The following is a 22,892-nucleotide window of genomic DNA, read 5'->3' on the forward strand; positions in this document are numbered from 1 at the left end:
GAAGGCAAGGCAGCCACGCTGGGTGTGTGGATGCATGGGCCGCTGCCCCCAGATCAAACCAAGCTCTGGAAGAAGAGGCAAGAGATCCCCTTAGCACCCTCACAGAAGGCTGCGGTTTCAGCTCGGTGCTAATTAAGACACCAAAGAAGCTGCACTGGAGGAGGATGCTGCAGAGGGGAAAAGGCGCCTGTCCCAGTTTGCACTCAAGGCACCAGGGAGCCTGTGCCGTGGACCGGGCATCAGTGTCTGCTCAAGGCAAAGGGAGCTGGAGAGACCGACCATGCATTCTTTCTTGGAGTAGCAGCTGCTCACTCTGCTATTATTTCCTACTGCTTCATATAATTTGTACTCCACAGCAAGCTATTGTCCCTTTCCACTGGCTATTTATTTCCTTGAATAGCCTCTGGGGAAGGATTTCAGTGCGGGAGTAAAGAAAAAAGAAAAACTCCACACAATAAATATCAAGCGGTGACCTGATTTAAACCGTGTTCTCTGATCTCATCTGGGCCCTGGTTGTGGTTCCTCCCAGGAGTTGCGATTAAGCCACATTTCTGCCTTGGTTTCCCCCTTTTATGAAGCCTAGGGGGGAATGCCCCCTGCCTTAGAGGGCTGTGGGGTGGATTTCAAGAAACTGAGCCCTGGATTTTCAGAGGCCAGCACTCAGGACACAACTGAGAAGAGGCTTCCACCACCTCCTGATGGAGATGCTCAGTCCTCCACCTGACAGTCACAGAAATTCCCACATAGATTTGACAGGACTGGTTTCTCCTTTAGTCAAGAGGTGTTGGTTTGCCTCTCAGCAGATAGTGCTGCAACCTTCACCCAACCCATCCCTAAGCTCTGAAAGCCAGCCAGCTTCCTAAAGGAGGAGGACCAAGAGAACAAAATGTACTTACCTCAGCCAAACACTGAGGTAAGCAGGAGACTGGATAAGCAGGTCTGTGGATCTGGAGGGTGTGTACAGGAGAGGATTGTCCAGGAGATGCAGGAGAAGCCAAGCCAATGATGAGCACAAGGGAACTAGTACCCATGAGCACTAACCTCCTGCCTAAGAGGTTAACCGGGGCAGGACGGCTCCTCTAGGGAAGGCGTTGAAGTCTCTGCATTCAGATCAACTAAAATGGGAAGGAACAAAGGACTGGAGGTGAATCCCCTGCCACCCCTCATGCCCCAGCTCCCTGACAGTGCGTCATGCAGAGCCCCTGTGGGAAGTATGGAAGTAGCATCCATGCTCTGAACGTGGGGGCAAGGGATTAGAGGCCATCGGCCTCCGGTAGGCTCTCCACCAGCATCACCCTCCTTCATCTGTAGGGTGCAATTTCTCCTCCTTAGGATGTGGGGAATAAGGAGGAGGAAGGATAAAGCTAGCTGAAGAGCTAAAATGTGGAAAAAACCCACCTTTCTTCAGGGCTAGGGGCAGCAATGGAGGGAACCTGCACCAAGCAGTGGAGCAGATCAAGAGCCCAGGGGAAAGGGTGTAGCCTCAGACTCCATCTCTCTCCCTACCCCACCAGAAAGGCACTGGTGCCACAGTGACTGACATCTCCCATCTCCATGGGGAGCTCAAATGTGTTCTGATGGATGGTTTCCATCCGAGGGCCAAGTTATGTCCTTATACCTTTGCAGAGGACATGTCTCTCGGGCAGCTCTGAAGTCTGTGGCAACACTTTTGTGTGCTACAAGTTGTGCACAGAGAAGGGAGGAAGGTAGTTCATGTGCATGGGAGCTGGGATAAGGCATCAGGGCCATTTCATCAACCCAAGCAGCCAGATGAGTCATGTCTTATGGGTCCTCAGCTTGCCCGAGGGGCAGGAGAAGGAACTGAACTGGCAGAGCGTGGGGAAGGGAGGTCAGAGCACTGATTACATGCCACCCAGTTCCGTTTCCAGCCTTCATTTCTCTAATTCTTTCCCTTGTGGGGGCATGCCAGGAATGTGGGTTGTGGGAAAGGCTTTCAAAAACACGCCTGGAGATAAAAATGCACTTTTGTTGAAAGCTTCCCTACTGGCAAAGAGAAGATGTATAAAAGGCTCATGGCTTCCCCCTCTCCTGGACTTCTGGGATCTCCCAGCTTTACCCAGACTTGCTAGATGAGGTATTATTAGCTTAATGGGAAAAGGATCTTCCAAAGAGCTCTCCACAAAGGATCAGCTTCATGAGGTCTTATGCTCCACTTGCATCTTGCACCAAAAGAGTAAGATCTCCAACAGCTTTATCTTACCATTAAGTAAGGAAGATGGCAGCCCCCTCATCTTGCACATGGGGAAATTGAGTCACAGACACCCAAGTTCACATCCAAAAAAACCCTCTTCTTGTTTAGAGTCTCATCTTAAAGCTCCCATCGACAGATTTTAAAAAAAAAAAAAAAAAAAAAAATCCAGCTTTGCAAACCTGTCCGAGAAGCTAAAAAGAATCTGGGCTCCCTTGGCTAATGCAGCTCGAGTATCAGAGATGCTGATCTCTCACCACACCAGCTACTGTCAGTAGGAGGTGCTGAGGCACACGGTGCCTCTGAAAAAAATTAGCCCTTGGGTGGGTCTGATTAAGTCCAAAAACCAGAGGCATTCAAAATGAACGGATGCCTTCCAACAGTGGAAGCTAGGGGACTTCCGAGATGCCCCAAGCCCAACTCCCCTGACTTCAAGGGGACCATTTCCCACAACAAAGGCAGTGTGAGGCCAGCTGGCTGGAACTCAAATAAGCAAAAAAGAAACGCAGTGTTGCACCATACACAAAAGGTCCGCGGGGACCTCCCTCCATTGAGCTCCAAGCAGCCATCCCGGATTCAACCCCACAGGACAGCAAGGGCACGCAGCGAGAGTGACTGTCGAGTCACCGCGCGCAGCAGTCCATCCCGCACAGGGAGAACAGGGCTGCTGGCACTGCGTGACTCACTTTGAGCGTGTTTCTCACGGGCTCCAGCGCTGAGCCCAGGGGGGTTGGGCAACTCTGAGGACTTGCAGGAATCCTTCAGACAAGCAGAAACCGTCTGAGTCACACGCACAAGGCATGATGCCAAGGGTGGCTCATCCACTGGAAAAAAAAAATAAAAAGGAGAAAGAAATGCTAAGGGAGAAATAGCAAGTTTTGAAAAGCCACAAGAATTAACAGCTCATGGGCTGGAAAGAAGGGGAGCAAAAACAAAAGGTCTGTTCTCCCATGCTTATGTCATTAAAGCCAAATATCCTTCATCCCCGCCGGGAAGCAGCAAGCCACCTTACCACCCATCCGCTTTGAGAGGGTCTGAAGGGGCGATCCACCCTGGATCTAAGGCCATGGCTGAGGTCTGCAGAGGAAGGGGTTGTCAAGTCAAAACTATCTGTTGCTCCAAAATCAGCTTGAACAAACTCCCTTGATGGCCCTGCAAAATGAAATGGTAAAAACCAAACCAGATGGAAATGGGAGAGAAAAGCTGCCAAAAAAAAGGGAATCCAAATCCCGAAATGACTGACTCAGTGCGGGAAATGGGCATCTAAAGAGGGAACTGCAAGCATTTGAAGGAGACCTAAGAAAAGACCAGGCCCACACAACCGACTCCCTGTTCCTCTCCTACCCGCCTTCCAGAGGGAAGGGCACGAGAAATACATGAACCCGTGGACCTTCAGAGCAAGCCACAGGGAAAAGAGCTGAGCCTGACCTGCTGCAGGAGCTCTAAGGACAACCAAAGTGCAGAGGAGGTCCCAACTCTCACTGGCACGAGGAGTGCTAAATTCCTTTTTCCCTGCTTCCCAGTGAGAAGCTACAGCCACAGCCTTGCTTAGAGTTGCCACCAGGTCAAGGAGCTTTCAAAGCCAGCACCTGAGCCTGCTGGGTCACGGCACTGCCCAGAGATGTTTCATCTCCACACGGTACCGCAGGGAACAAGGCAGCAGCTGCTTTGCACTGCTGGGACACCTCATCTCCCTTTCCAGCACTATACTGGGCACTAAGGGACACCCCGTGCATTTGAGGACACCCTGTTTTGCTGACCAGTCCCATATGGGCATCCTGTCCCTCCTCTGGACTGCTCCTGTGAGACTCTACTCCTGTTTCTGACCCATTCCACTTAGCCAGTCGTACATAAGCCCTCGCTTGACCACAGTGGATGTTTATTTTGCCTTCCCAGCTGTCGTGCTAGGCTGCTTGTTCTCTCTGGCTCTCTTTCCCTTCCCTCCAGTTTGTGCCTCTTCCTGCTGTCCTCATTTTCCCCGCCACTGGCAACACACCCGGGCCAGAACCTGGCTGTGTCTCTCTGGCTGCCCCCAGGTTTCTTCGCACTGTTCCCCCCGAGAGTCCCCCAGCAGCAAAGCAGAAACCCGGTTTTAATTGCAGTCAGATTCCTGGATGGAGAACGCTTGTTCCCGAGAGGGGAAAAGGGTATTACAAACTAAATGCTTTGAACACGACTCACACCAGACAAATCTTATCATATCCCAGGCTGAATAGCCCCAAACATGTTGCCATTCACCATGCAACAAATGGACTTGCCAAGCCAGGAGATCTGATAAGAACAATGCGAGGAGGACCGATGGCTGCAACTGCCAGGCGAGTTCCCATCCCCACGCAGATAGCTTATCTCTTCTGTCAAGATGGGACACGCATCAACGTCTGCTGCACAACAGCAGGGAAAAGCTAGTGAAGACCTGCTCTCCGGTCCTGAACATGCACGTAGCACTCCTTACAACACCGTCCCTGAGGAACATCTTTATTACTCACTCGGTCTCATTAGGAAAGGGGTGGGAATCTTTCCTGAAAGAACTCCGGCAGAGACACAGCTCTCCAGGGACCCAGCTCAGGATGAGCTCAAGAGTGCCTAGTGCCTGCTCTGGACACCAGCAAGCACAGCAGCTAGAGAATGGCTGGAGGGAAGAGGTCTCATAGCCCACTCTTAAGCCACACTGGGACACTTTTGCTTTTAACCCCATCGACTCCCAGCACGCATCCTCCTCCTGAAATTCGGCCAGAGTGTCACTACGGGGAGGCAAGCTACTCAAGACGTAAAGCTACTCTGTGCGAGGAGAGAGGTGGAAAGAGGAGCAGCCTCTGCTGGGAGCATCTCCTCCTTCTGGACACAGGAGGGGGATTTAGGCTGCAAATCAGGGACGGCAAAGGTGCAACGTGGTTGCAGTGAGACCCAGAATGTGGACACTGCCTTCGAAATGCCCGCTGGGCTGAGGGCAACAGCAGCATGCCACTTGAACACAGCCCCTCCAGGCAGAGACAAGGTAGAGGCTGTTCGGATGCATCTGGAGGTGTGTGCCTGATCCTTCTCCTGGCTGGGGGACTTGTCTGTCAGCAGCACATTAAATGGAGGATACACAAGCTCTGCCCCCGCTCTGCTCTCTGAGTGAGTTCCCAAACCTGATGTAGTTTGGGGTGGCGGGGGAAACAGGACAGAGTTGTGCGTGCACGGGAAGCCCTTGCAGAATCATGTGCTCTGTGGGCAACATGATGGGCTCCTTGTTCTGCTTGCCCGCAGCAAATTCAACATGTCTGTGCACCCAGGCCGGAATGGTCCCCTGCATCCAGCAGCTGGTCCCCACACCCCCATGACCTCATGCGCTCAGGCAATGTTTCCTCATAGCATCTCTCCCACCCCACAAGGCAGGAGGTCAAATGTGGCCAGTGATCCACAACACGGGGTGTAGGACACTGAGTCACAACCCTGGGTTCAGCCGTGCCCAGCAGACAGAGCGTTTCCCAGTTTCAGTCTGGTGCACACACTCCCATCCCACACACTCACCTACAACCTGTTGCGTGACATTTCCCATCTTCAGAGAGGGAAAAAGTGGAAGATTAGGGGGTAAATATGCAGGCTGCAGGGAACTGCACTTCAAAAGCCTGCCTTCAGAGGGACCTGGGCTTGCAGGGTGTAGCTGTTTCGCTCTTGGCCCTAAATGCAAGGAGCAGGTCACAGCTCCCATCCACGGGGTTAAATGCTCGGTGACACCAAGGCTCTGTTGGGAACAGTCCCCAGCCCGCCCTGTCCCCCAGCCGTGCCTGGGCACTGAGACACTGCTAACCGGTACACCCCAAAACCACACCAGGGATGCTGCTAACAACTGCATGGCACCAGCCATCATCCTGAGGCAGCGCTCGGGCCTGGCCCTGCTCCTGTTGCGTTTGCTAAGACAGACGAAGCCAGAGGAACCAGAAAGGAGCCTACGAAAGGCCAGGTCCACCCTCGGGAAATCTGCGTACGCAGACTCTGCGTCTCCATCCTCCTCCTGGGTCACAGTTTTCTTTTTATTCCTAACCCCACGTCCACCATGCCCCGGCACTGGGTTCACTCCGCCCTACTGCTCCTCGCCGCCGCAGCCAAAAGCGGGGCTGAAGCTGGCTGCAGTGCCAAGCAGCAGAGGCCAAGCAGCCAGGCTGGAGGCAGAGAGCTGCCGGACTGCCTCCTCCTGTCATTTCACAGTCCGGACTTTAGCCAGAGCTGAAGTTTCCTAGGGAACCTGAGGCAGCTGCAGCCAAAGCAGGATCGTTGGCAATGGGGGGATTTTCAAGCCCGGGCCAAAACCCATCTATTCAAGCTCACCAGCTGCCAAACCTGAGCCAGCTGCACAGCCGAGAGCACGTGCATTCGGCGCCGGGGCACCCCGCAGTGAGAATGCCTCCTCCCTGTGCCGCGTTGTAAAAGAGAGGCTGCACGTGGCTGCAACTCTGAGCTCCCCGGGCTGCTGCTACGCTAAACATCCCCGGCAAACGCTTCACTAAGTCACACTTTGTTGTCGCCGCAATGCAGGGATGTATTCATCATCCAGGTTTGGGGATTTGCCGCAGCTGGGCTCCCTGATTTGCTCCAGGATGCCTAGTTTTGTGTCACCGATCTCTGCTCAGATCATGCTTGGGTGCCCATGAAAAATGCATTTGCAATAGGATTTTTCTCCTTCTCCCTCCTGCTGTTCTTTAGAGCCAAACTGTATCTCAGCAAAATCCAGGCTCTTAAACCATTTTTTCCCCAATACTTGTGCTTTCTAATGACATCCCTTCCATCTGCTAGCGATAACACAGCAAGTCAGGGCTAGAGCAAGAATGGGTGAATCTGTTCACCTTTTCAAGTGCCTCTCATGACACCTGAATCCCAAGCACGCTGTATCAGTAGTGGATCTGTTCCAGTCTGGAGCTGATCTCATCAGTGGTGCAGTGAATGACTTCATCCAGGCTCCCTCTTGCGGGCTCCGGGCCTTCGATGCTCACTTCAGCCCCATAAATTTAAGCCGCTCTCTCTAACCTGGCAGGTCTTTCTCTCCCTGTTCTGTTTTTGGCTTACCCAGATATATAACCCACCAGCCCCCTAAGCCACGGCTATGACTAGGGCTTCTGTCCTGCTGGTTTTCTTTCATCTTTGCCTGCTGCCGATACTGTTCCTCAGCAGCAAGAGCATTCCCGTGTTCTTGGAGCATCCCCTGACTGCCCCGGACTCTCTTGGGAAGAAGCTATCGGCAACTGCAAATCCAGGTGAGCCTTCCCCAGGGGGTAAAGAGGCACTGCCACTCCCTACACTGGCCAGGAGGGCACTGCTGGCCGCTCGGTCAAGGGATCAAGACACCCCTTGAGTTGCCCAGTCTGGAAGGAGGGCTCGAACACAAGGAGCAGCAAGCTGCACAGCTCACCCCTAACTCTGGTATTTGCTTCTCTCGCTTGTCTCGCTGAGCCAGTTGCTCTAATGACAGAACCAACATGCAAAGGAAATTTAGTATACAGAGGTCAAGGCAATTCCCCAAAGGAAGCAAGTGCAATTACCCCCATGCTAACAACCAGGGAAACTGAGGCAGCGAGCATAGCTGTGTATTTCCTTGAGTCTTGCTCCAAGACATGCTTAATTGCAGAGATGTAGCCAGCAGGTTTTCTGATCCCTTATCCATCATCCTGTTTCCTCTTTCTGCTCCCGTAGTTGCAGAAGGATGCCTTTGATCACCGGGGACAGGTCTTCCTACAGCAAAAAGGGAAACGCTGAAAGAAATGGAAGGGAGCAATCCTGGTGGATGACTGCATACCACAAGAAAGTGCTGCATATGAAAGGGAAGGAGACATTTCCTATTAGATTAAAGGAGTTCAAACCTGCTCTCCCTCTAGAGAAGTATGCAATTCTATACTTGCCTCTCTAATTGCAACCCTCTGCTGGGAAAGGTGCTTACAAGTATTGCAAAAGAAAGATTAGCCAAGGTCAGGGAATAGCAGGGCTGCAAATCCAAAGGATTGCGTAAGAGGTGCGTGGTCCGAGGTGATGTCAGGAGAGGTGCTGCCAGTCCCGTTCCAAGAGAAAGTAGCAGAGGTAAAACAGCCAAAATCCCAGGAACTGGCTGCTGCAGTCAGCCGCAGCAGGAAAACAAGAAAAGGGAACAAAAGACTGCAGTACTGAGCTTCAGGAAAGTGAAAGGTATGCCTTGGCAGAATGCCTTGCCAAGGAAAGAGGAATGAGACGGGGAAAGGGAACCTCGCATCACAGGCCAGAGCCGACGACCCAGCAGGAAGCGCAGGAAAGCTCTCGCTGCCGCACACGAACGCATCTGAAAAACATTGCAGCGTTCATGTAAACACACAAGGCAGAGAAACCAAACAAAAGCTGGGACAGAGCGAGGGTGACAGGGCGGTTCTGGCTGGCTGAAGATGACCTGGTGGGTGGAAAACCCCTCTCCCAGGCGACCCGGCCACTCCTGCGAGGCTGGCTTCTCTTCCCGACTGAGACTTTGCCCGTTTTGCGATTCACCTCGACTGTACAGGCAGCAAGAGCATTTGCTAAGCCCGGGTTAATCAGGCAGGAGCTCTCCCCTGCCTGCTGCTGCCCTCTGCGGGACAGCCTGCTGCAGGGCCTGCCAAACCTGGGATCCCGCACCCCTCCGCCAGCACAAGCTTTCCTTTCGCCGTCACGCCAACTACCCAGGCCTCCGGCTTGCGCGTAATCACTTTCCTCCGCAACTGGCTAGGAGCTAATTATAGTTCCAGTACTTTCATTCTGGAGCGGTGTTAATTACAACACGGAGTGTCTCACTCCATCCAAACCTAGTTTGGGACTCCAGCTGTTGGTAAAAATAAATCCAGGGACAGGAGAAAGGTTCTTCCTCACACATCATCTAGCCACTGTTATAGGGAGCAAAATTCAGACTCAGATCTCTTTTTTTGTTGCACTTAGGGTCCTTGTTAGATAGAAAGCGGGTGTAACCAAAGGGAAAAGAGACTCCTAAATCGATGAGAAATAAAAGCAAAGTCTGAAAGGCCGCTGCTGACACAACTGTTATGCATGAGTTCACTCGCCATTGTTTGCAACCAGCTGAAAAGAGGCGCAGCCTTCCATTCATCCTAGACTTGCTAACCACTGGGTGTTGCCAGAAAGAGAAAAATAAACAACCTTGAGACTCCAAGGGATCCAAACCTGAACAAAAGGGGGCTGTGAAACACCAGACTGCAAAACCACTCCTTCAGAGGCACGGCTTTGTGGGCTGGAGAGAAGTATGCCTTCTACGCAGATCGTACATGACCTAGAAGAGCAGTATCTAGGCCTCAGTCTCCTAAAGATGACTTAAGGATTCTCAGAAAAATCAAAGAGGTAGTAGTGACAGGCAAGGCTGACTCATAAGATTAAAATAACTCGTGTAAAACGTGCCTAAACACAGCAGAGGGAAGGATGTGGCAATTTTCTATGAAAGGCACTTAAAAAAAAAGGCTTTGTGATGCAAGGCAGTGACAGTTAAAAAAAGAACTACATTCAAGCACCAAAAAGTACTTTTTAATGGCCAAAAATTCCCCCCCCCAAAACAATGGCTAGCCGTAAGGAAAAGACATTAGGTGTGACATCAGGGCAGCTCCCTCGCCTGCCATCTGCGGGATTAGGACTGTAAACGAGTAACTCAATACAGGACCACTCTGACTCAGATGTCTGTCTCCAGGATCAGAGGCTTTAAGGCTGAACAGGCTGTATCGTACTCGCACTCCTATGGCCAATGCTCCGGCAGGGCCAGCCCCAGCAGGCAACTTCAAGCAGCAGCGCTGATGCGGTGCACCGCGGACTCTTCAAAGAGGTAGACGCCTGTGCTCCCCAAAGGTCGTCGAGTTGGCACCTTTCACCGGCATTACTTAAAAACAATAAAAGCAATAAATCACCACAGGGACACAGTTCCCTCCCAGACCACTGGGGCACAGAGAAAACGAGCGGTATTAAGCGATACAGTTAGGGCTGGCCTGGATTACCAGAGCTGCAAGGAAAAAGAGGACAAATGGAGTTTATGTTTCTAAAGCCCTCAGTTATTTCCAGGCCTTCGCCAACCTCCCCCCAGCTGCTCAGCCGGGCGGGAGAAGGCCTGCCAGGGGAGGACCGGCAGCTACTTAAAGATAACTCCCACCAGGGCACGGCGGCTCGCTTACTAGCATTTATAACGTCTCCTAAAGCACCCAGCCCCTCCGAGAGGCCGCCCGCACAGCCGCCAAGGCCTTAAGAAAAGGGACCGGGGCCCCGCCATTCCCCTCAGGGCCGGGCGGGCGCGCAGCGCGCATGCGCCGGCGGGCTCGTGTCCTTTGAAAGGACACGCGGCTCCCCCGCCAGGTGGAAGTGTCCGCTCTCTCTACCGGAAGTGGCCTCACCTGCCAGTACGAGGGTTCTTCCGGGAAGGGAGGTTGGCTTGTTTCCGTCCGGCGGTTGGTTTCCGGCTCTCCCGGCCTGCGCTTGCTCTCACTTGCTTTCTCCGTCCTTCTCCTGGAGCCCTTCCGCTTCCTTCCCCATCCTGCGCCTTGCTTCCCGCCCCCGCACTCTGCGCGCTGAACTCTATGGTGCCTTGGAGGTGCGCTTCGGCAGGGGGCGCGCTGGGAGCGGGGCGGCGCTCTGCGCCTCCCAACTTCCGGTGCTTTATGGTAAGACCGTCGGAGAGGCGCTCTAGACGGTTCGGTCCTTTCTCCATGGCTCGGCGGTACCGGGCCGGGCGGGTGGGCGGCGGAGCCCTGTTACCCCGCTGAGGTAAACCGGTGGGCGGGCGGGACCCTCCGCTATGGAGCCCGAAACGTTGGAGGCGTGCATCAGTGAGTGCGGCTGGAACCGCTTCTGACACGACACGACCCGGCCGCGCCGCCGGCGGGCCTCGGCCGACACCGGGGGAGGGCGGAATGGGGAGGGGGTGCTGGTGTTTGGGGGAGGGGAGGGCAGTGGGGTGTGAGGGAAGGGGTGGGGGACCGTCACGGAGAGGGTCTGGGGGTCGCAGGTAGCGAGGTGTCAGGGTGGGCCTGGAGGGGTTGGCTTGGGGCAAATGGGGGTGTTGGGGCCAGGCGTGAGGGGTGGGGGGTCGTGGGGTCGGCTGGGGTCTGAGGATGGAGACCCTGGAGCTGATGGCAGGGCAGGGAGAGTGTCGGTAGGCGTCCGTTGCAGCAGAGATGGTGGGTCAACGTGCGCCGGTGGCGGTGAGGGGGTTTGTGCGCCGGGTTTCTACGGGTAGGTGCGAGTGGACGCGAGTGTGTTTTTCCCTACCCGCCGTCCTCCGCCGATGCACCTGGTGGAGTTGGCAGGGAGGGAGCGGGAGCGATATAGCCCCTCGCCTCTACAGGGTGGGAGCCTGGGGAGATTTTTCTCACCGTCCGTTTCTCCCACCTGCAGACAAAGCGACAAACCCCCTGAACAAGGACCTGGACTGGGATGGTATCAATGCTTTCTGTGAGCAGCTCAATAAGGAGCTAGAGGGGTAAGTGCTTCGTCCTTTTCCCAGGCTGCTCTGGGTCGCAGCCTGGGTTATGATTCCTCACCTGGTAAAATTCAGTGGGGTTGTCCCGAGAGCTGAATAGGCACGAAGCTCCTCAAAGTGGGGGTGGGTGGGGGTCCTGGTCTGCTAACAGAAGGTTCCCCCAGGGTTTTGAGGTGTCTTGGTGCCTTATCAGTGCCTTAAACTTGCAACATGCTTTTCAACCCTGGACTCCTAGACAGAAACCCAGGTACCAGGCTTTTCAGCAGTAACGGGCTAGCTTTTTTTCTTCCCCTTGCTCTTTCCAGTCCTCCGCTTGCTACCCGACTTCTTGCCCACAAGATCCAGTCTCCGCAGGAATGGGAAGCTATCCAGGCCCTCACGGTAAGGGCATCTGCAGGCTGGTAGAACTAGATGGAAGGCCAGGGTGTGGAGTTGCTCCAGTTTGACTGGAGGAGCATGGGAAGCTTTGAATTCCCTCTGAGAAAGCCCTGGAGCACCTGGGCCCTTGGGTGGGAGAGGGGCTGAAGGTCATTCCACAAGAGAGGACGGGTGACTGGTAGGAAAGGCCTTGTTGCTAGGAAGGATCATAACCTGTTGAAGTTGATAGGAAGCTTTTTGTGCTTTGTTGTGGTGGACTTGGCAGTATTAGGTTAACAGTTGGACTCGATCTTAAAGGTCTTTTCCAACCTAAATGATTCTGTGTTCTTAATGGTGTTGTGGATCCACGCTGTGAAACCCCGGTGTTTGTGAGCTCTCTAAGGGGATCCCTTTCCATGGGCTGTTGAGCCACCTTTGCAAAGACTGACCCCAAAGAGGAAAATCTTCTTGCTTCCCTTTGGGAGGGTGCTTGGCCACCTGGGAGGGCAAGGGGGTGTCCCTCTGCGCTGCTGTGAGGATAGCCATAGGTTCCATGCCTGGCCAGGGTGGAGCAGGAGGGAGCTAGCTCCCAAACCTGCTGCTGACCCCATGCTGGGGCTCACCTGGCCCCTCTCCCCAGGTGCTGGAGTCCTGCATGAAGAGCTGCGGCAAACGCTTCCATGATGAGGTGGGCAAGTTCCGCTTCCTCAATGAGCTCATCAAAGTGGTGTCACCCAAGGTGGGTCTCAGAGTATCGTGCTGGAGGGGACTGAAGCCTGGTGGCAGGAGGGCTTTGGGAAGAAGTGGTGGCTGAGCAGAAAGGTCAGGCACCCGCTGGGATGTGGAGGAAACAGGACAGTGCTAGTAGGAGATTTAGTCCTTGTTCCCTGGTGAGTTTTCTGTTGGGAAGGTGAGCTTTCACCCCTCTGCTCCAAGCTGATTCTTGATGCAGGAAGCTGAGGGCCAGCTAGACATGATGCAACCAGCGCTTGTGAGACTACTGAGCTCATGTGCGTGCCTGGAGTCACCTTCCCTGCATCTCTGTTGGGCTCTGTCTGTGCTGCATGTGCTCAGGAACCTCCCCCAGCTTTGACATTGTGACCACGTCTCTCTGGGGTGTCCCAACCTGGTTGAGACACTCTCAAGGGCAAGCCCAGGCCTGGTCAGTGGTTCTCTGGCGAGTCCATCTGAAGCACCAAGTTGTTACCTGCTCCTCTGCTGATGCTGCTGGTCCTGCAGCAGAATAAGCTGTGCGTGCTCTCCTACTCAATCAAGGCAGTTAACACCAGCAACTATAGAGTTAAGGGAACACAGACTAAATATGACTAAGGAAAACCTTCGTCTGCCAGTCACAGCTTGTGATCTGTGTCGACAAATAGCCAGGGACAGTGACAGCGGCATCCTAAAGTCCTTGCTAGGTGCCCTAGAGAATGTCCTGTACCTTAAGCCACTGGCCTCCGGTGGCACATGTGCTGTTTCTACCACCAATGCCCCCAGCAGACCAAGGGGAGAAGGGTGAAGGATGATTGCATGGCAGGGGGAGAGCTGTAACATTTCGACATCTCACTGCTGGGTGCTGGTCATCTGGAGCTCAACTAGTTCTAAAGGGTGCCAGGCTTTGGAGAGTGCCCCTGAGAGAGAGAGGGGGCTGGGCCCTGCCCCAAGGACCATTACTCACAGTCCTTCCCCTCTCCCAGCTCTCCTGTCCCCTTGTTCCTGGAGGGCTGCTGTGCCGAGCAGCTCCTGTTTGGAGTACCCTTTCCTTCACAAGGTGACAGAGACCTGCCTGAGCCTTCCCACCTGTCCCTGCATGTTGCTGAGGGGCTGCTAGTGCAGCGATTCTCTCACCTCTTGTGTTTCCTGTGGTGGAAACCAAGCACAGCATAGAACGTGTTGCAAGGGCCTTGTGAGCTTTCCTGCTTGCTTCCTCTTTCCTCCTCCTTGTGCCGTTGGGAACGGTCTCACTTCTCCTGGGGGAGGGGAGGAGAGGAACAGGCCAGGCTTGCAACGGCTCAGATCAGCTTCAAGCCACCACTTCTCTCTTCCTCTAGTATCTTGGCAGCCGGACACCAGAAAAAGTGAAGTCAAAGATCCTGGAGCTGATGTACAGCTGGACGTTAGGGCTGCCTCACGAGGTGAAGATCTCGGAAGCCTACCAGATGCTGAAGAAACAAGGTGAGAGGCAGTGGTCTGAAAGAGGAAGGGGCACAGACGGTTTGCCGTTCCCCGTTTTTTGTCCGGGTAGAATCCGAAACAGACTCTCCCTTTCCTGTGCCCAGACCCAGCACATCCATCAGTCTGGTTCAGCACCAGGGGCAGGTGCAAGAGCGGGTGCCTTGGGGCTCCTAGCTGGCCAGAGGGAGTTGCTGGTGGTCTGAGTTTCGTGATGGGTTGGAGGGGACATCTGCTTGCTCCTACAGGAGATGGGGCACTGGAAAGGTCTGGGACTGAAGGGTTGGGAGTGCTTTGGCAGTTGATGCTGGGTTTTTCTAAGAAAGGATATTTATGGGGAGTGGAGGGCTGTTCTTCCATGAAAACACAATCCAGGATCATGGGTAGCGGGAGCAAACCCACACACCCTCAGTCCCAGCTGGGTTTGGTGGGCCATTAGGGAAGAAAGGACCTAGGTGGCAGCCCCATCCCCCGGTGGGGCGAGTCCTCCTGACCTCTCTGTTGGTGTCTACTGCAGGGATTGTGAAGTGTGACCCAAAACTGCCTGACGATGCTCCTTTTCCACCACCTCCCCCTCGGCCCAAGAACATCATCTTTGATGATGAAGAGAAATCCAAGGTAAGGACTCTGTGCAAGGAGAGGGACAGTGGGCGACATCTTCCCTGCTCCAGGATCTCCTATCCCTTTGAGGTAGAGATCCAGAAAGACTCACCCCCCTGCTCCACATGCTCTCCTTCAGAAAATGCATCACAGGAATGCTGAGGGCCCGCTCCAAAATCATGACGAAGGAAACAGCCAGAGGTGGGGCATGTGGGTCTATTTGACTTTTGGAGCACTTAGCTGCAGGATGGTGCAAAGGGTGAAGCGCTGACATTAGCCCAGCAGGTTCTGGGAGGTTTGCTGCTGTGCGGTCTCCAGGCTTCTGAGTTCCAGGCCATGAGGTTTAAATCCCAGCCCCAGATGCTGCTGCTGTTATCTCTTCCCCACCCCCAGCACTGCAATCTGCTTATTGCCCAACTACTTATACCCTCCTGGACCCATCCTATATTGCCTTTCCATCAGAATTGTGTCACCGCTCAGGCAACCCCCTGCATTATCAGTGCTGATACATTTAAGCAAGGATTAGGCTCCTCTGGGTCTAGTTCTGCAGCAGAGGTGTGATCCCAATTTGCTGCAGGGGATTTATTTTGCCTCCATGGGTCACAGTGTGCAAATGAGGATTTGTAGGTGGCCAGTGGCACTGTTCACTGTCTGTGGAGGGGGAGAGAAAGTGGGAGCTCTCCCTTTTCACCAGTTGCACCTGCAAAGAGGCATGTGAAGAGGTCCGAGTAGGAGTCCATTACAATCCCATGGTAATTCCTGCGAAAACCAGGCTTTCTGTCGTTCTCAGTACTAGTGCTGCTGCGCTCCAGGGTCTCCATGGTGCATAACAGGCAGGGAGGAGCAGGTTTTGAATGCAGGGGATCTTCAGGGAAAGACCTATCTTACATAACCAGAACCACAACGGGAAAAGGAAGACCGGTTGTACTACTTCTCTCCCTGGTCTCTGATGGCCCACAAGCTCTTGTGGCTGGGCTTTCAAACGTCTGGCGTTGTTTGCTGCCTCTGCCAGATACGGGTTTGGGGCAGGGGTAGTAACTCTACTGGCTCTAGTGTTGCACGATTGACTCTGGCTGCCACCCATCAGCTTGGGCTCAGAGATACCTTCTCTTTTGCAGATACTGGCTCGTCTCCTGAAAAGTTCCCATCCTGAGGACCTCCGGGCTGCCAACAAGCTCATCAAGGAGATGGTTCAGGAGGTGGAGCTGGGGAGTCATGGTCTGGGTGGCAATGCTTGGCACTAAGGGAGCAGTGGGTCTCTGTCCTCATGCAGACATATGGAGCTTCTGCCCAAAATTTTGCAGCAGCTGCTGCTAAAGAGTCCTCGCGTGATTTCTGCCATCCCTTGGCTACTTGAAGGAATGGCTGTGGGCGCTTTCTGTGGCCCAAGCCCTGCTGCAGCACTAGATCTGCAGCAATTCCATCCCTGTTTGGCAAGTGCTGGCCCAGAGATGATCTGGAGTTTTCCACTGGGGTGGGAGCTGTTTTGAGGGCAGCGTTGCTGTGCCTTAGTCCAGGGTGTTGGTGTGTTGGCTGGCCCAGCCTTCCTCCTCTCCAAGTTGCAGACAAGAGCAAGGACATGCTTCCCTATGTGCTTCCCCTCCAGGACCAGAAGCGCATGGAGAAGATCTCCAAGAGGGTGAATGCCATTGAGGAGGTGAACAACAATGTGAGGCTGCTGACAGAGATGGTGACAAGCTACAGCAAGGGGGAGACAACGGAAAGCAATGAGGACCTAATGAAGGTGAGGAAAGGCCATCCTAGCACCCTTCCTGGGCTTAGCAGAGATGGGTGACCCTTATCCCCCCAAGTTCCTCTTGCCTGTTTTATACCCCCAGCTGAGCATCCTGCCGCTTGCCTCAGCACCCCTTTCTCCTCTCCCCCAGGAGCTGTATCAGCGCTGCGAGCGCATGAGGCCCATGCTTTTCCGGCTCGCCAGTGACACAGAAGACAATGATGAAGCTCTGGGTAAGCGTATCTGGCCTTTCTCATTCTGTCCTCCCTCCATCTTCTTTCAGGGAGCCTGTGCTTGAGCTGCCTGTGGCATGGCATCTATCAGCATTTGCCACTCTGTTTGGGGTGACTGCTCGCTGTAGTTTAGTTAGTCTATGGCTTGGCACTAAGCAGGGGCAATCAGCAGTGTTACAGGCTTCCTCCGCTTCACTGTAGGAATGATGCTTAAGCTTGTCCTGCCGAGACTGACATGGAGGTGTCACGGTACCCTGGTGCAGTCTGCAGCAACAATTGCGAAAGCGCTATCTGCAGCGGGCTGTTAGCAGCTCCTTGGGCCTTGCTTTGAAGAAATAGACAGAGTTGGGGTATAAAAGTCACTCTCTTTGTTTCTTCGCAATTTTCAAACTTACTGCCCACCTATTCCGTTGCAGCAGAGATCCTGCAAGCCAATGACAATCTGACACAGGTGATCAATCTCTACAAGCAGCTTGTACGGGGAGAAGAGATCAATGGGGAGACGGTGGCTGGTCCCCTTCGAGGTGAGGAGGCTTGGGGAATGGGGACGGGAAGGTCAAGCAGAGGGACCCTATTGCTGGTTTCCTGCAGTATGTAATTGCAATGTAAGAGAAGATTGAGAGAAGTGGAAAGGTGAAACCTGCAGGAGGTCAGACTGGGGCTGGTGAGATCAGGAAATGGCTTGTAGAGATGACTGATGCATGAAGAGAGGGAATTGGAAGGGAGAACAGAGGGGGAGTTCCCTCTCAGGTGTGAGGAAGGATGGGAACTGGCCTCAGCACACTGGATAAGGGTTTCTGTTTCAGCTTGTTCCTTCTTTGCAGGCAGCACCTCAGCACTTCTGGATCTGTCAGGCCTGGATCTTCTAGCAACAGGCCCTTCCTACCCAGCCTTGCCCACCCTTTCAGGTGGCTCAGCAGTCCCCGTGCCTGACCAAGCTGGCTCTGTCTCCTTGCTGGATGATGAACTCATGTCTTTAGGTGAGAAATCCAGAGCAAAAGCTCTTTATTCTCTCCTTGACTCTGGACAGTCTGCATGGATGTTCTCCTTGTGGCAGGAACACGAATAAGGGAGAGCTCTGGGAGAGGTGAATAATGAAAGACCAAGAGGTGTCCTTCACTTAGTGTGAGGCAGAAGGAGGGAAAGACTCTGCTATGATTCTGAACTTCAGTCTCGTGCGGTTTTCCTGGCTAGTCAGAGAGAGCCTGCAGGGATGTGCCCTCTGATTTGCTCTGGGAAAACTGACCTGGCAGGTAAAGCAACAGTGATGCAATGGCCATCCCCAGATGGGATCACAAGGTTGGATCACCCCCAGCTCTTCATCTTTACTCCTTGCAGTTGAAGTCACGAGCAGACAACAGATGCATTGGACTTCCAGAACTGTTGACATGGAAATCTTGTGAGATGCCAATCCTAGAAGGCTCTAGAGTCATGCTTTTCCCCACAAAGTGTCTTGTTTCCTAAGATAGGTGCTTTTGAGTACAACAGCATGAAGTAGACAACGTGGTCAGTCGGGCTTGTCAGCCCAGTAGTATTCACTACTCTGCCAATTGCAGTGAGAACTAGACTGTAAATGAGGATCTCTGGGCAGAAAAAACACTATCGCCCTCCCAGCTCTCCCCCATGCAAGGATGGGGGCCAGAGATGGAGACCACACTGGTGGTTCTGCCTTGCTGTTTCTGTGTGTTATTTCGGCCCCGTTTAATGCTCTTACCCACTTGGTAGCTAAGCTTCATGTTTGCTTTTACCCCTGGCAGGCCTGAATGACCCAGCACCGCATCCTGCCCAGGCTGGTGACAGCAGTGGCTGGAACAGCTTCCAGGTAACGTGCTGGGAGCCAAAGCAGAGGGTGGGGAGGGTGGTGAAAGCAACAAATGGAGTAGGTAGGGAAACATCCCACGTCTGATGGTTGGTGCTGATATGCAGCCCTGCTTGAGGGACTCTCCTGTGCGCTGTTTTTACAGTCATCACATAGCACTGAGCTCAGTATCACCCCTATCACGGCAACGCCACCAGTCAAAGCAGAAGCTGGCGCATCCTCCCCAAAACCTTCTCCTTTCACCAGTGGCCTGGATGACCTGGACCTCCTGGGCAAGACTCTGCTGCAACAGTCTTTGCCTCCAGAGTCTCAACAAGTGCGATGGTAAGCAGGGATAGTGCAATCTCTCATCTCTCCCCATTGTTTCCATTTTTGGGGTGCTGCACACAACATTTCAGCGTCCTGTTGCACTCCTTGCTCTCTCTCTCCCTACAGGGAGAAGCAGCAGCCACCCCTGCGGCTCACCCTGAGGGATCTCCAGAACAGGAGCAGCTCTGGCACCACGGCCCACAATCCCAGCGCTCTGCCCATGCTCCAGAGTGTTTCCCCTAACCCCACGCTGCCCCTGACCTCGGAGCTGTCTGCCCCTGCTACGCTTCCAAAAGCTGCCACCACACCAGCAGGAAGTACTGCAGTCCCACCATGGCCTCCTGCCACCGTGCTGCCCCAGGAGATCTTGCTGGCCAACATCACTGTGCCTCTGGAGTCAATCAAACCCAGTGAGCCAGGGCGAAAGAGGGGGGCAAGCTTGGGGGGAACAAACCGTGCACACATGGAAGGGAAGAATGTGAGGAAACTTTTTGCTTGTTGGATTTTGTGGAGGTTGAGGAGGAGTGGCGTCTCCGTCACTTGTATGGAGTTTGGGTGGCGGGGAAAGGTTGCTGCAGGGCCAATTCCCCTCCCGGCTGACTGCTGCCTGTCCCTGCCTTTCCCACAGGCAGCATCCTCCCTGTGACAGTGTATGATCAGCACGGCTTCCGCGTCCTTTTCCACTTCGCTAAGGATGCCCTGCCCGAAAGGCCCGATGTGCTTGTGGTGGTGATTTCTATGCTTAGCACGGCCCCGCAGCCCATCCGCAACATTGTCTTTCAGTCTGCTGTCCCCAAGGTAAGGTGGCTGCTGGGGCTGAGGTCCCCAGACTGGGCTGAAGTGTGATTGTCTTTGCAGGAAAGGCAGGGTGGGTGGAGGGAGCTCTGTGGGGCTCAGCGAGTTGTGTTGCCTTCAGATTAGCAGGAACCAGCACAATGTTTTTTCTCTTTGAGTAGACACTGGAAGGTCCCCAAATACGGGAGCAAGGTCTCTGGCTGCCAAGTCCCCCTCAGGAATGTGCGGTGTTCTCTCTCTCCCTAGGTGATGAAGGTGAAGCTACAGCCTCCCTCAGGCACGGAGCTGCCGGCGTTCAATCCCATTGTCCACCCCAGTGCCATCACACAAGTCCTGCTGCTCGCTAACCCACAGAAGGTAACGGCACCATCCCTGGGGCATGAGCAGAGGCTGGTCTTGCTGCCTGGGCAAAGCCTGCCTACACTGTCTCTGTTCCCTCTGCTCTCTGCAGCTTCCTAGAGACCTGAATGGTTTGTGCCTCGTGCCTTTCTTCCCCACCCTTCTGACTGCTTATCCTTTCTCCCCCGTCTGCAGGAGAAAGTGAGACTACGGTACAAACTGACCTTCACCATGGGAGAGCAAACCTACAATGAAATGGGGGATGTGGACCAGTTCCCCCCACCGGAGTCCTGGGGAAACCTCTAGGGCCACACATTGCAGGCACTACAGTGCAGAGTCCTCGGGAAGCCGGTCCTGCGGGGCTGGAGCAGCCTGAGGAGATGGGGAGGGCAGGTGGGGGGCTGCTGCTCACGCTCCAGGCGGCCGGGCGAGGGCTGGAGGGAGCGTGCCTCAAGGAGGAGAGCAGAGATGCCAGGAGATGTTCATCCCACAAGACTAGGCGTAGAGTGGAAAGCTTCGTGTGGGTGAACAGTTGCCTTCCCTGCTCTTCCGAAGGCGACACTCCCTCCCCAGTCTGTCCAGCTTCTCTTCTAACCCTGCTTTCTGCCTCTAGGTGCAGTGGGGAACGAGGATTGGGGAGCTTTAACAGCCTCAGCCTGGGGCAGGGCCTAGCGAAGGAAGATCCTTTTCCTTGTCTGTCCCCCCGTGCTTCCCAGCCTTTCAGCTGCTTCGTGCTCTGTGGTGCTCCCTCTTGTCCCCCTTGCCCTCTCCTTGGACCTGGGCCCCAGCGGTTCCCTGTGTGGTGGGATCACACTGGAGCTGGTGTGGAGCAAGGCTGGACAGATGTCTCTCCAGCACCAGAGAGCAGGCAGCTGCCCTTGCTTTGGGGGGGGTCAGGGGGAGTGATCTCCTATCTCCCTCCTTCCAGCTGCTTAGAGAGCTGTTGGTGGGAGGTGGGCCCTGGAGTGGGACCCCCAGTGCTGGGAAGGGCTCTGTGCCCTCCCGTCCCCTTCAGCTGGAGCTCCTGGGCACTGAACCCCCCACAGCGAGGAAGCCCACACGCTTCCCACCTGCTTTATCTACCACAGCAAGCTTTAGGTACTGCTGCCAGATTTTTGTCCCACCTGCCAGCTCTGAGAGGGGTGTGCTGGGGCGGGGGGGGGAGCTGAGTCTCCCCACAGCCTCCTGCCCAACAGGGAGAGGAAGCAGCACATGGTCTTCCTCCCCCTGACTGGGCTGGAGAGTGTGGTGGGGCAGGGGGCTTTCTCAGCTCTTCAGTGTCTTCTCGCCGTGAGGGGCTATAGGAGTCGAGGAGAGGCTGGAGTCCAGCCCATCACTGGGGGGGGGCACCACTAAGCTCTGCACTGGGGGGGTACGGGGGGGGGGGGGGTATAGCTGTGCCTTGTGCACCCTTGCCCACAGCTGTGGGCAGCCCTGCCTCCCTGTGGCAGGGAGAGGGCTCGCCCTAGCCGCCTGATCACTGTGACACAAGAGCAGGGATCTGCAGGCACGGAGGAGACGTGGGGGTGGCACATCCCCTAGCAAACCCCATCCCCATGGGACTTGCGACCACGGGAGCTGCTTCCCATCCCTAAGATGGTTTTAAGACAGCCTGATCTTAAAAGCAGGGGCAAGCTCCGGCCCTGCTTCAGCTCGCCAGAGGTAGGAGGCAGCGAGCGGGGTGCCTCGCGCTCTTGGCTTGGGGACGGCAAAGATGAGGTGTCTTGGAGCTGGGCGCAGCGAGCAGTAGAGGAGAGGGGGAAGCAAGGTCTTTATGCTGGTGTTCTGCTGTGTCTTACTTCCCTTTCTGGTCTCTTTTCAGGGTTTTGTAGGGGTTTTTTCTTTGCAGATCTTGTTTGGTTCTTGAACAGACTTGTATATATTTTCAGTGCAAAATTCTGTAAATGGAAGAAAACAAACAAAAAGATTTAAAATGAAACGCCCGGCGCGAAGAATCTGCTGTATTTATGGGAAATAAAGAGTGCTTTCCTGATCCTGTCCCTCTGCCTTTTGACCTAAGGCATGTATTTTCCCCTCACCTTCCCTGACCCCCGAGGAGCTGTTTCCACCCTGCAAGGGCTCCTTTCCATCTCAAATCCTGCCCCTGCAATCCTGTAATTCATCTCCCGCTCACCCCAGGGCCTTGTCATGATGATTTCCCCACTCCCGTGAGCAGGGAGAGGGGATGGTGGAAGTCCCCCAGCTACTCTCAATTCCTGTTTGAGAGCAGAGTCACTTCCAGGCTGTGAGCTGGGCGCTGCCTGCTTCCCTCCTTCCCCGGGAAGAGACAGCAGGCAGGGGTCAGTGCCCCGCAGCCCACGGGGAGCAGGGCTTGAGCTGCTGTTTTTTGTTTGCAGCTTTGCCAGGGCCTGCCTCTCGGAAGAAGCGGCTCCGCGGGGCAGCTTTATTGCAGGGGTGCAAAGAAGTGGATCTGCTCTGGCAAGCAGCAGTGCCAGCACTGGGATCAGGGCTCTGATGTTGCATGGGAGGAAAGAGACCACGGCTTGGCCACCACCTAATGCAGCCAGCAAGGGTTTGGTGGGGCTTTTCTGTGTCTTTGGAATAGGTGCTTGAAACCCTTGCCTGCTTTCAGCAACCACAATGCATGTTAGGAGCACCCCCGGGGATTGCGGCTGGGGGATCAGATGTGCTTGGCCACAGGTTTAGAGCAATCTGGTGTTTTCGGGCAGGGAGAACTGTGCTCCCTCGCCCAATCTCTGCTTGAAAACAGCGGCCAGCGCTGCTTTGCTATGCACTCACTGGAGGCTTGTCCCCGCCACCAAGGAGCCGAGAGCACAGCAGCCCCCAAATTATTGCTCCTCAGGCTTTGGGGCACAGGTGGAGTGGCCCTTCCACCTCTTTTTCCTCTGCTGCTTCTCATCTGC

At 54.5% G+C, this 22,892-nt stretch overlaps 1 protein-coding gene and 1 long non-coding RNA gene across 5 annotated transcripts; one reads left to right on the forward strand and one right to left on the reverse strand.

Moving 5' to 3' along the window:
* Positions 1–902: 902 nt before the first annotated feature.
* On the reverse strand, positions 903–10,763 carry LOC128143123 (uncharacterized). Of its 2 annotated transcripts, XR_008235631.1 has the most exons (5): positions 10,564–10,763; positions 7,729–7,918; positions 3,222–3,361; positions 2,896–3,033; positions 903–1,115 (listed from the first exon to the last, which is right to left on the reverse strand). It is a non-coding gene; the product is annotated as an uncharacterized LOC128143123 (long non-coding RNA). The 2 variants fall into 2 exon arrangements; XR_008235632.1 differs by lacking the exon at positions 7,729–7,918 and having other exon boundaries at positions 10,564–10,650.
* On the forward strand, positions 10,719–22,000 carry GGA1 (golgi associated, gamma adaptin ear containing, ARF binding protein 1). 3 transcript variants are annotated; one of them, XM_052790057.1, is made up of 17 exons: positions 10,719–10,830; positions 11,564–11,648; positions 11,954–12,029; positions 12,646–12,744; positions 14,057–14,180; positions 14,695–14,795; positions 15,896–15,976; positions 16,384–16,521; positions 16,664–16,745; positions 17,162–17,269; positions 17,570–17,725; positions 18,503–18,567; positions 18,710–18,888; positions 19,000–19,283; positions 19,502–19,671; positions 19,915–20,025; positions 20,203–22,000. In XM_052790057.1, exons 4-17 carry the CDS (start codon positions 12,661–12,663, stop codon positions 20,311–20,313), a joined length of 1,794 nt encoding a protein of 597 aa, XP_052646017.1. In that variant the 5' UTR covers positions 10,719–10,830; positions 11,564–11,648; positions 11,954–12,029; positions 12,646–12,660; the 3' UTR covers positions 20,314–22,000. The 3 variants fall into 3 exon arrangements, with proteins under 3 accessions (XP_052646017.1, XP_052646015.1, XP_052646016.1); XM_052790055.1 differs by lacking the exon at positions 10,719–10,830 and adding an exon at positions 10,837–10,995; XM_052790056.1 differs by lacking the exons at positions 10,719–10,830; positions 11,954–12,029; positions 12,646–12,744 and adding an exon at positions 10,837–10,995.
* The last annotated feature ends 892 nt before the right edge of the window (positions 22,001–22,892 follow it).

Source organism: Harpia harpyja, chromosome 6 (genome assembly GCF_026419915.1).
Source record: "Harpia harpyja isolate bHarHar1 chromosome 6, bHarHar1 primary haplotype, whole genome shotgun sequence".
Taxonomy (NCBI): domain Eukaryota; kingdom Metazoa; phylum Chordata; class Aves; order Accipitriformes; family Accipitridae; genus Harpia; species Harpia harpyja.

What these genes read in the sequence shown, in the direction of transcription:
- GGA1 (XM_052790055.1), top strand. Translation starts at nt 10,965, where the DNA reads ATGGAGCCCGAAACGTTGGAGGCGTGCATCA. An exon ending in GTGGCTGGAACAGCTTCCAG is followed by an intron (nt 18,568 to 18,709) that starts GTAACGTGCTGG and finishes CTGTTTTTACAG; the next exon opens with TCATCACATAGCACTGAGCT. An exon ending in TTCAGTCTGCTGTCCCCAAG is followed by an intron (nt 19,672 to 19,914) that starts GTAAGGTGGCTG and finishes CTCTCTCCCTAG; the next exon opens with GTGATGAAGGTGAAGCTACA.